Raw genomic sequence first — 12,805 nt, 5'->3', positions numbered from 1 at the left:
CAAGTACAACAAAAATGCCTGTTAAGTTATACATAAGTCAACTGGAAAACTTGTTTCACCATTTGGCCCTTGCCCATCTTGGCTGATTAAGGCTGCATGAGCAAACTGAGCCCTCTCCTTATTGTTGTGATTAATGAAGCTTTGGCAGAGAGGTCAACGCTTGTATTTTGGATCTGCCCCATTTTTAAGAGCCTATTGGACTCAGCCGATCTAAAATTATCTGCCCTTTTTAAGTTTAGGACAAGATGCTATTGCTCTGCTATCATTTTGAACCGGGTTTGAAAGGACCTTCATTTCTGTTACATTTCTCTAGTGTTCACTTGCCTGTCACAAGAAATGCTTGGAGACTTTAGCTATTCAGTGTGGACACAAGAAACTCCATGGAAGACTTCATCTATTTGAGTTGAGTTTACGCAAGCTGCTAAAAATTCCCCAGATGGCATCCCCTTCATCATAAAAAAGTGCACCTCTGAAATTGAAAGCAGAGCCCTCAATGTAAAGGTAAATATTCATTGAATAGATGAATCAAACACCCCTGTCTTTTAAAATAGCTTACATTTTGGTTTTGCAAGTACTTACAACTTTTCCTTATATAAAAGGGTATATATCGTGTGAATGGAGCCAAATCAAGAGTTGAAAAGCTTTGTCAAGCTTTTGAAAATGGAAAGGACTTGGTGGAATTATCTGAACTCTATGCACATGACATAAGTAATGTTCTTAAATTATATCTTCGCCAGGTAAATATGCATAATTCTCTTGTTTCATCTGACTTGCAAATTAAGTATAAATGGGAGGCTTGCTGTTTTTTAGTCTTTCGTATGTCTTAATTTCGAAACACTTGGTGGGAAGACTCATTTTTGAAGCTGCTGCTTACTTGTTACTTACACCCAGTGGATAGGGAAAACGGGCAAGTAATACTCCTAAAATGGTTAAACTTTTTTGTCTCTCAGCCAATGAAATTGCTCTCTTCTGGCTTATGGGGAGACATAGTGCTGGGTCCTAATTCTGATGTATTAACCATATAAATGCTAGATTTTTAATAGTTTGTATTAAAAGCTAGGTTACAAATTTGCTTCAGTTGTTTTTTTAAAAAAACTAAGCTGTATTTTAGTAGCTTCTTTTTAAGTAAAACCTGAAAGTTCCACTGATCATGTCAGGTGCTGCGCAGCATAGCAAGAGTGGACTTAACCATTCGTTTTAATGAGAGACTTCCAGAACTCCCACCTAGAAGCAGAATACAAATAATATTTGAAAACAAAATAAATGATAACCTTGAATGCCAGAATAAATGTAGATACTTCCTCTTTTTCCTGTATTACTAAAAATATAGTGGAAATTTGTTTAGGTCTGCTTGCGAAGCTAATTTTTGTGTGACTTGATCCTAGACGTCTGTTGGAAACTTGTAATTAAGATATTTTTGGCTACTATGAGAAAACACTTGTCTTAAATTGCATTTGTTGTGCCACTAAAGCCAATATCGCTAAAACCAGGCAACAAATTTGACTGGCTGTGGATTTTGGGGAGTTCATTTAACAAGCTGAGATGTTGAAGCAAATTGATTCTGCCACCCAAGAAGCATTCTAATCCTTCAGAAAATGTTCCTTGAGAAGCAAGTTCTAATAGGCTGAAAGCACTTGCCTTTTTGCTAGTGAAGCTGTTTTGACATTTTGCATGGGCCACAGGTGATACCTAACTTTGCTGAAGGTCAAGTGAGAATGCTGTATGCCCATACTCAATATGAAAAGGGTATTTTATATTCTTGAATCAATTACAAGGGTTTGGTTTGATGGGGTAGTTTAAATTTAGCAGCAAGTGTACTGAAAAAGACTGTTTTCTCTCTGTTCTCTATACCCTATCTGTGGGTGTCTGGTAGGTATGCAAAAGAGGAGACTTGCCAGTCTCTGATGTTGTAAAAGGACAGACTAGTGTCACTACCTATGGGACTCTTGTCACTGTATTCCTCTTTCTAAAATATATACTATTAGTGAACAATTAAAAAACCTAACATTTCAGTTAATAATTTGGATTTCTTACATTATCAATAAATACCACCTCATTTGCTTGCAGTATCTTACGCAGAGGATAAGTGACATCAGTAAAACTAAAGCTCAGAAGTTCTCAAAAAAGAAAAGGAACTAGACTAGACATCAGGAAGTAATAGGAAGGAAACAGTTGAATTGAAGCTAAAATTGAAGTCTGAAATTTCTGGCTTTCTTTCCCTCAGCTCCCTGAACCTTTGATTTTGTTTCGGCTTTATAATGAATCATTGGCCTTGCAAAGGAGAGCCAAAGTATTAATGAAGAACTGGATATGAAACGGATGAGCCCCAGGTCCACAAAAAGGCAGTCAGCATGTATTGAACTGAACAGGATCATTCTTAAAATCAAGATCTACTGAAACAGCTGCCTGCACCAAACTATAACACACTCCAGTTTCTTTTAGGTCACCTGTACAGGTAAGGGAACTTCAACTCAGCCTGTACATATACTTTTAGAAATATGCCTTAAGCATGGGTTTATTTGTTAACAATAAAGATCTGTGCATTTCTTGTAGCAAGCAGTATTTTTGTTGTGTTCCTAGCTGGTGGTGTGGACATATTAATATTAATGAGGCTTAATATTTCTTTCTCTCTTTTTCATCTTGTTAACACTAATTGGATGATGATGATGATGATGATGATGATGATGATGATGATAGTGAAATTAACGTGGAGATTTGGGTAGTGTTGGTTTTGTTGTGAATGTACCATGTTGGGTTCGTAGCAATGTTCAAAAAACCTCTCTGGATTTTGTTCTTTTATGCAGAGTTACTGAGCAATCTGATGAAAATAAAATGTCTGCCAGCAACCTTGGTATATATTTGGCCCAACTCTGATCAGGCCACGTCAGACAGATGCTACCCTTTCTCTCTCTTCACTTGTGGACTATCCATATCAGGCCCGGGTAGTTGAGCTCCTCATTACCTATTATGAGAAGATCTTTGATATTTCGCCGCAGCCTTATCACCTGCACCTCGGTAGAAGACAGTGCTGCTTGCGCTAAAAGTATTTTAACAGCTGAAGATAGAGATCCATATCAGCAACAGAAAACGTTGCCTTGTGTTGCTGTGAAAGAAGTGAGTGTCTTCCGTGAAACAATAACTTTCATTTACTGTATTGAACTTGTGCTAGTGTATTCAGCCAATTTTTAATATTGCTGTTATTGACAGAGCATCCAGTTGGTCCAAAATGAGAGGAAGGATTCAGAGGCTAGTATATCACTTGAAGAACCAGATGGCAGCAAAGACACCCACCAGAATTCTGATGCATTAGTGGCAGGTTAGTGTTTTGCATTTCTACAGTACAATAGATGGATAGAAAAATGAAGCAGAACTTTTATTCACATGTCCACTACATGTCCTTCTTCATTAAAGGGACAAGTATTGACATTTGCTATGGAATCCATAGAGCAGATTGAAAATGCATTGGGCTTATAGTCACTATCACACTAGGCTTTCCTTTTGAGAATTAACTGTTTATGTTGCTGGCTGTGTTCCTATTTCCTAGAATGCAACTCCAAACTTGGACCGAAACAGAGTCTTGGCAGAAGAAATTCTCCTTCAGAACCCTCTCCTGTCTCAGTTTTAGAAAACCATGTTGCACCAGCAAAAGAGCCAGGTCAGTTTCCTGAATTGCAAGTATTCATACAGCTATCTTGCTATCCTTCAGGTTCCTGTATGTTCAGGTGCAAAATAAACCTTTCGCTATTACGACTTCTGTTGGTGCAATGAAAAGAAGCCAATTCTCAGCTGACAGCTTATCATGTGTGTTTAAAAAGCACATTGTTATGAAGCCTTTTCAAATGGTGGTTATGCTGCTTTTGAGTTATTGGCCATGTTTGGACAGTCAGGTCTCGGTTCAATAAATGGAGATGTGAACGAGCTTCATGTGTCTACATGCAGCTGTTTTACTCAACCCTTCACAAGAAAAGGGAAACAAGACAGGAAACTGCTGTTAGCCATAGCTTCCCATTACATCCTAACAGCAAGCAAGCCTGAAAATGAAGCCATGGCTTAAAGTTGGCTTCCATATCCTGATTCTTTTAGACAACATTAATCATAATTGCCAGTTCAAACATAACAGGAAACTGTTTTTCAGTGAAAAAATGCCTTGAGTTATCTCAAGTAACAGAAACCTAAAGCTAATTTGCTTTGTTTAAGTAGATAAAATGTATGTAATTAAGAACTGTGTAACACAAAGGCAGTCTCTAGTAAGAGACCTGTTGGTTCAGACCAAAGACACATCTAGTCTAGCATTCTTTTCTCAAGGTGGTTCACCAGATGCTGATGGGAAGCCTGCAAGCAGGCCATGAGTGCAGTAGCACTCCTTCTGCTTGTGATTCCCAGCAACTGGTGTTCATAAGCATACTGCAAATGGTATTTAGAAACACACTGGAGGTCACAGATAGCTATGACATACATGCCTAGTAGCCATTGTCAGCCTTATTCTACCCCCCACCCCCCCATGAATTTGTCTAAAACCCTTTTCGAAACAATTCAAGTTGGTAGCCTACTTGTGGTAGGAAATTCCATTGTTTAAGTATGCACTGTGTAAAGAAGTACTTCCTTTTTTGTTTCATTCATCTTCTAACATTCAGCTTCATTGGATGTCCCTGGGTTCTAGTATTAGGAGAGAAGGAGGAAAACTCCCCATCCCCTTCATAACTTTACATAAATAGACGTTTATCAAATACTGATTTTCTTGCATTATAGTAATGATACGCCTAATGTAATAATCTTGTGTGTGAGGGATAACAACCATTTTTTCACTCTGTTTGAAAGATAATAATATGGAGACGGATAAAAATCCAAAGCAGCTGTTTAAAGCAGTATATTTATACTTGCTGGTCAGATATTGTCTTGTATTAGCTTTTTCCTGAGGTCTGCAAAAAGGTTTCCTTCCTTCCTTTCCCAGAAGAGACTTTTGATTCCTCCCAGGCTGATTTATCCTAACTATTGGGTTGGTCTTGCGAAAAAGTTGATAGAAATAGAACTAAGATCTCTTTTTGATTCGTATCCAGAACTCTTTAAATGGAAGCTTCTCCATGGCTTATATAGCACTATAATCCTAAACTGGAGGTATGGATACAGGTACAAACCTAGGTGATTGGGTGCTGCAGTCTTTAATGCAAACTGTTCTACCTAAACTGACTCTGCAAGTCCTTAGTCTGCCTTATGGAGTAATAACAACCAGCATGAAGATGAAAAGTCTCTTTGTGGCCTGCAAGTGTCAAATACTTTGAAACAGTATGTCTGGCACTTTTTATTTTATTTATAAAAATATTTAAATACCACTGTATCATAAAAATATATAACAGCCATTTGCAACAATCTTGAAACACAAAATCAAACAAAAAAATCATAAAAAGTTAAAACAAAAAGAAATTAAAGCAAACTTTAAAAATAGCCTGGAATTAATATGGTCTTGAATATAATGGCAATATTGGTGTTCTCTGCTTGTTTTCTGAGAGGTGTGATCTTCTAAAATATACTTAGTTGCATTTAGAGCAGCTTGATTTCTGGCTAATGTTACTCAAAGTTAATGCTTTCTGATGGCAAACTGACAGTCAAAATGAATGTTTTTCTTCCTTAGGCAATGCTGTGGCTGCAGTTTCAGATCCAGATAATGAGCAATCTCGCCCTCAAGTTGAAGATAGTGTTAAAGCCAGTCACCTTTTCAGACCGAATCGTCAAATAACCAAAATTCAATTACGCACTCATAGGACAAAGCCAGTTGTTCGTCCTGTGAGTTTACCTCTAGGTCAATGCTTCCACCCTGTGTTTTGAATGAGAGAAACTCACGAAATGCAGGTCTAAGTACAGAAAATATGGCAAGAAGTCCTGTAATTGAAGAAGTTTCCGAGACGCAGCCACTTCCAGCTCGTAAATGCGCCGGCTGAGGTTTTCTTGCTTGACCCACAGACTCTGAAGAAAACCTGGGACAAACAATATAAGCAGTATGATATGACGCAAGGACAGCAATGATTGTGACTACACATACCCCAGGAGAAACCGAACACATGACTCTGTAAACTCAAGTGCCTCCCTTAACTACACATAGCAACCTTGCTAGCAACTCCAGTAAATGCCAACTTCCCAATAAGCCATAACAGTACCTGTAAGGGCTGCAAGGGCAACAGCAGAAGGGCATTCCTCAGACTCCAATACCCTTGCTGCTTTCAGAACACCGAGAACTTTGCAACCACCACCAGGGACATTCTATAAGCCACCACCCTATCAGCAAGGCCAAACAGAGCGATGAGAGCTTGGCACCCAAACCATGTGCAGCAGTCGTCAGAGAGATGAGACGCCACAGCTAGTAGTGAACCCCGGGCTTTGTCCAAGGCTCCTTGGGCCTCCTCTGGCCAACATGCAAAGCAACCAAAAACCCACTTCTGAAGCTCTTTCCCCTACAGACCTTGAAGCCACCTACCAGAGATTAAGGCCAAGAGGATGGCAAGAACTAGAACACAGGGAAGCTCACTTTGTATAGGGTAACAACTGCTCTATACAACCTTTCAATGGGGAGCCTTTTTTTTTTTTTTTGGTAGAGGATTTCACCTTTGTGCCATATATTGGAATTATTTTTATATATACATGTACAGACTTTTAAAACTAGGGATGTGTTTAAAAAAGAAAAGAAACAAAAGCTGTGAAGAACCATGAAGTTATTTCTTTTCATTCGTTAGATTTTTCTCGGAGTATTAAATGCATTCCAAATATAGAAAAAGTTAATAAGGAGGCACATTCAAAGCCCTATAATCAAATTTCATGTGTGATTGTACTCTTGCTTGTGAAAGCCAATTTATTATGCATGGGTGCTGCAGCAATAAAGTAGCCACTTTCTCAGAGTAAATGAATTGTGAAGACTGCAGGGTATATGAAATATCAGCTTACTTTAACTTAAGAATAAACCAAAGCTTGAAGCAGTGCTCTAAGTGTCTGTAATCAGTTCCCCTTCCCCTGACTCTGTGCAATGAAATGCGCCTGAATAGATTGTGTACTGGCCAGCATGGCCCTTTGTATATTGTGTGTGAATATACATATATAGTTTTATATACCAATTGATTTTTTTTTTACTATCTATGTTGTCGCTTAAAAGTTGTTGTACAGGAAAGATGCATTATTAAGCTTTACTGTAAAAATATTTAAAAGTGTTCTCATCCAGTTACCAAGTTGTTTAAATGCACAAAACCTAGCTGGCTTATTGCCTTTCAGTTGAAAATAATGTGGAAGTTCCTTGTTACTAATAAGCTATCATTTCCCCTTTACTGTAGAAAGCTCCTTTTATTGCTTGGTATAGATGAAGAATATAGGTCTGAGATTTAGTGAAATAGATAAAAATAACAAAAAGCCAGCATTTAGTAAGTGCATTGAATGGTTTTTCACTCTGTATTAAATTGTTTTTATATGTACACTGTTGCTTTAAAAAATATACATTAACATGTTAACGTTTCCACTGACATCCATGTATTCTATAATGCCCTTCATCCTTACTGTATATAGAGCCATTTACATGTTAATATAATATACCATGTATCGATATATACACTCCAAGTTTCTTTAAATTATTCTGTGCAGATGGGTTTGTATTTCTGTTGCACATTAAATGCTGGTAATGTTATGAGTAAATCGTTAAAAGACAACAGTAAATGGTGGGGGTAAACTTTCTTTTAACAAATCTGCTTTTAGACAGATATTTCAAAATGAAAAGGGGTGGGTTGTCAGTACTAAATTAAGGGTGTATAAAACCTTTATTTCAGGGGTGGGAACCCCCAACCCATAGGCTGGAGAGCAGCTCAGCAACATTTTATTCAGCCTCGGGGGGCCCTCCCAACCATCAAGTCTCAGTACGGCCAGAGGGAGAGCTCATTTATGATGCTGGTAGACAGCCTGTTTATGGTGGTTGCAGGTTTTCTGACATACTGATGAAAACAGTATTCTTCTGGAGGAAAGGGGTTAATTGATATGATTGTAATGGCTGATTATGCTGTGAATATTGCTGCAGTAGTGCATGTATTGTAGCATGTATGTTGTTACCTTCTGTGCTGTTACATTTGTTATAATTTGTTTCTGCATACCTGCGTGTAAGAAGTCGGTACTCTCAAGACAGATGTGGCTATACATATTGTCCCTGCTTTAGCCCTAAACTGCTTATCACTTCTGAAGTAGCAGAAGGTAGGGCCAAGCAGGATGTGGCTTCCATGAGTTATTTTATTGGAGTTATTTGTGCTTTGCCATTTGCAAAATAGTTCCAAGGTGGCTTGGAACATAAAATACAAAACAATAAAAAGCAGCAGATAAAATGATAAAAGAGGATAAAATCAGCATTAAACACCAACAGGAGATAAATGCAAATGGTCTCTAAAAGCCAGAACAGAACAGAAGGACTTTTGCCTGAAATATAGGATATCAGGTGGTTAATGTCTGTGAAATGTTGGAAATTGTTGGTGTTGCTGTTGAAAAACTATCTCTTTGGTAGCCACCTACTACCATTTAGCTACCTGTCTGCCACTTTCACATGGTTGAAGCTTGTGATCCTTTACAGATAAATAATCTCACATCTCGCCATAGTCTAGCCTGGACAATGTTAATAATATGCATAACTAGCCCAGACCATATTAGTCAAGGAAGGCGGTATAGGTGGAACACCAAGGTAAGTTGATAAAATGCATCTGAACTACTGATACCACCTGAAACACATCGAATAGAAATTACAGATGTAAAAGCATTCTCAAGCTGTGCATTTGCAACTTAATTTACCCTGTGGTAACTATCCCTCTCCCAGGAGCTTTTTTAGTAAGAGGTGGCACCACAGCTTGGCAGAGGAATTACACTTAATATTTGCCATCTGTTTTCACAAACTAAGATTTAAAAAGGCCCTCTGACTATGCAAAACACCTGAAGCAGCAGAGAATGTGAATACCATAAGGCACACAGGACCCAATAGAGATAGAAGGAATTCTTTAAGCATCAGTTCAATTAAAGCAATATGACAACCACTCAGCTTTCTGATGCTATTGCATATCTGCAGTAGTTCAATCAGATAATGCATGTCAATGTGATTGTCATTAGTTCCTTATTTGCAAAGAAATATAGAATTTCTTCACAAACCATGCAGCCTGTGGTATCCCCAACCAAAGGCCTTGTTGAAATGGAGTATGACTAGTTAAAAAACTACTCCCAACCCCCCCCCCCGGGGGGGGGAATAGTGACTGACTCAAATTTATTTGACCTTTCTTAATTACAGGGTTAGTTCCATGCAACACTGCATTTCCTCAACAAGCTGCTTTTTAACAGAAAGCTCAAAGCGCTACTGATTGGACACCAATCACAATAGCGACTGACATTCTGTGACTTGCCAGTTGTTTGCAACCTTCTGCACTAAGATTAAGTTATTAAAATGTGTGTGGTTGGTTAATGTACAAGATTCATACAAACCAACTGTTACTTTTAGTGAGTTTGGTGTACTTTTTCACAGCTGGAAAACATTACTTTTATTATGACTTCTTGCTGTGCAATGTACCTATAATATCCATATACTGTAGTGCGAATTGTATGGGCTGCACTTCAGATAATGGTAGTTACAGCTAAGTTACACCCTTCACTGAAATTTATTTCAAAAATACTATTTCCCATATAAAGATTGATCTCTGTGTAGGGAAAACATGAACTAACTGCAGGAACCGAAATAAAGTATGTTGCATCAATGTAAATATCAGCACTAGACAGGGCTTGTGTATCAAACGATCTGTGTCACCAAAAGAGCCAGCAGTTTTGCAAAAAATAATAAATTAAAAACGAGTATTCTACAGTGTAACCTTTATTAAGCACGGTAGCTAGAAGAGGAAAACGCTGAAACCCTTGGTACATTCAGAGTAATCTGCCCTGTATCTATATTTAAATCAAAATCACATAAAGTAACAGAATTTAGACTAAAATTTAAAAGCTTTATTGTAGGAAACACACAATGAAGCATGTATTCTCTAGATATGCACCCATTAGGTGGCAATCACTCTGTCTCCTGCAACTGATGGGAAAAGCAATTCTAGCAACAAACTGAAACTTCAGGACTGTCCTTACCGTGGCATGGTGAATATGCTGGTATAAAAAGCTGTCAGAAGAAAGTCTGCAAATAATATTAAAGAAAATACATTCAAAAGGGGGCCTTGTCCAAAAAGAAGAGCTCTGATTTTCATTCCAGTACATGGAAAGGGTCACTGGTGATGTTTCTAAAACCTGTTGTTTGCCATCTACTTAGTTCTTGAGTTTTCTGCCTTCTAACTGAACATAATATTCCCTTTTGCTTTGGTCAATTTTTTCCATCCCATCTTCCCAACTTTGGTATGTTCTAGAATTGACTCCCCAGCCTCAGGGCTCCTGTTTGTTTGTTTAATGTATTCATATCTCACATTTTCCTCCAAGGAGCTCAAGGTGATCCTCATTTAATGCCCACAACAACCCTGTGAGGTAGGTTAGGCTGAGAAGGAAATGACTGGCAGAAGGTCAAGTCTTAACACTGTTGTAATAGGGTCTCAGGTTCCTTTAGCTCTGCTAAATCTGGACAACTCTCAACACAGAGATGTTATCATGGTTCACTTGCCATTTTAACATTGCCATTACGTCAGCTGTGCAGAAACATGAGTGCCAATGTGTGTTTAGAACTTGTGTGCTGTAGAGCTGGCACAACAAGCCACTGCTGTCAGATTTGCAAGGTGATTACATTCTATATACTTAACACTGAACTCACCAAGTGCCTCTGAGACTTTGATGGGGTACTGGTTTCTATAACTTCCTGACCTCATTAGTCATGACAAATGTGTGTGCGTGCTTGGTTTGGGGTTTTTATTTTCTTTCCCCCCAGGGGTTTAGAGAGCTCCTGAAGCCATAGCCTCAAATAATATTTGTTGAAACACAACATTAGTTTAGATCTACAAATAAATATTATGAGAAGTCCGAACTTTTTCCAACATATGCGCTATGCAGTGTTTGTCTCTAATGCAATGGTGCTTAAACTCTGAAAACAGAGCTGCCCCACATCAAGCTGGGGATTAAAGCAATCTCCTTACAACTGAGCGGTATTATTTTGTAAGTGCTCACTGTTCCTGAGATACATTCCTCTGCAGTCATGCTGGACTTCCTTTCAAAACCTCTTTCAGTTCTCACAGCAATGCAATGCCTTTGATGGAGATCTCATCACAAATGAGGTAAGCTTGAAGACAGTTTCTTGTCGTATTCCTGATTGGTGCACTCTTGTTTTTTTAAGACCCCTTGTCCTAGAATTCTGTCATTTCTGTAATCTGATGAGTGTCAAAACTGGATGTGTTTGGATTTTAACATATAAGGTAGCATAAGCTGCTCTTAAACCGGATAACGAATAAAAATATATTTATAAAGGCAAAACTGCAGTATAAAACAAGGATAAGAGCGCTGTAGGCTGTTAAATCAGCCATCATGCAAGTGGTAAACATTAAAAACAAATCTGTACGCTTCATTTTGGTGAGACCAGGAAAAGTCATGTTTATGTACTTATATCTATAGGCCGCCTTTCTGTGTTACCCCTCTGAGTAAGTTGTTAAATAGACAAAACAGCTAACAAGTTTGATTTGAAATACAAAGAATGGATTCTGGTCATCTACATATTTATTAGATGCTATTTAGGTGACCTGATCTAACAGCAGCAATTCCTCTATAACAGAATTGGTGAAATACATTTTCATGGTCCTGGGAACGTAATTTTGGCATAGGACTAAAATACCTTGGTGATTGCTCTACCTCATAATTTGACTTTTGTATACATCCTCCAAAAAATGCTCAGAAATCCATAGATGAATGTTTTTCAATACTGTACCAATGTTATTCAACACCAAGAGCACATCCAGAGAGTGCATCCAGTAGGACTTTTCTCTCTTTTCAGTCCTTGGAACAGTAGATCCACAAGCTGTATCACAAACAGCTTTTGGATGGGGCCAGTTGTATAGTTCCCTGGGATGAATCCTAAAAGTGCTGCAGCACTTTTTGTTATATGAGTTTCCCATTGAGAAAGACACAATTCTCTCTAAACTTCAAGTGGTCTTCACCTATGGTTTATTAATAGCATTTAATGAAAGTAAGGGTAGTGGCTGCCAAAAGCTGCCCAGTGCATCCTGGACCCAAGTCATGGCATGCATCCAAGTGGTTTTGGCAACCTTTCCACACTATAGTTTCTGAACCTTTAGAATAAAAGATGTTAGTAGTTACAGGTCACCATGTCACTGTGTTACAGTTGTTTGAAAAGTTTCCAATGCCAGTATTCCTTCATCTGAAAATGATGCATGACTTTGGAAGATGGTCTGTTCTTGCCTCTGGTACTGGAGAAGTTCACCCCATTGTTCCTAAAACCTTGTGTGGCCTAGAGCAGTAGATTACCCTCTGAACCACATTTAGCCTTAAATGTCAATCATTAAAAAACGTGTGATAGTTTCCCTATGCCAAAATGGGATGCAGACATGGCTGAATGCAGACATGCCCTCAGGCCCATTTGGCAGGCTAGCTACATGTCAGTGATAACATTAACCTACTGCAAAATGCTACCCGTAGGTCAAGGTGAGGAAAGTTGTGGGTGTTGTTGGACTGCAACTCCCATCATCCTTGTCCATTGGCCATTCTGGCTGGGACTGATGGGAATTGGAGTCCAACAACATCTGGAGGGCCACAAGTGTCCCACCCCTGCATTCAGTTGTGAAAACAAGAGGCATCTTTGTTCCAATTCATGAATGTCACAAACGTT

At 38.5% G+C, this 12,805-nt stretch overlaps 1 protein-coding gene across 1 annotated transcript in view; it reads left to right on the top strand.

The window, feature by feature from the left end:
• The window catches only part of ARHGAP29 (Rho GTPase activating protein 29), a 55,581-nt gene extending 53,246 nt beyond the window's left edge, over window positions 1–2,335 (top strand). The window contains 3 exon segments of the mRNA XM_033151561.1: window positions 314–501; window positions 600–737; window positions 2,225–2,335. Of these exon segments, the coding sequence (XP_033007452.1) occupies window positions 314–353 (40 nt within the window). The 3' untranslated portion in view covers window positions 354–501; window positions 600–737; window positions 2,225–2,335.
• The last annotated feature ends 10,470 nt before the right edge of the window (window positions 2,336–12,805 follow it).

Source organism: Lacerta agilis, chromosome 6 (genome assembly GCF_009819535.1).
Source record: "Lacerta agilis isolate rLacAgi1 chromosome 6, rLacAgi1.pri, whole genome shotgun sequence".
NCBI classification, from domain to species: domain Eukaryota; kingdom Metazoa; phylum Chordata; class Lepidosauria; order Squamata; family Lacertidae; genus Lacerta; species Lacerta agilis.
The sequence above is the reverse complement of the archived record's forward strand: the minus strand, read 5'-3'. Positions and strand labels throughout refer to the sequence as shown.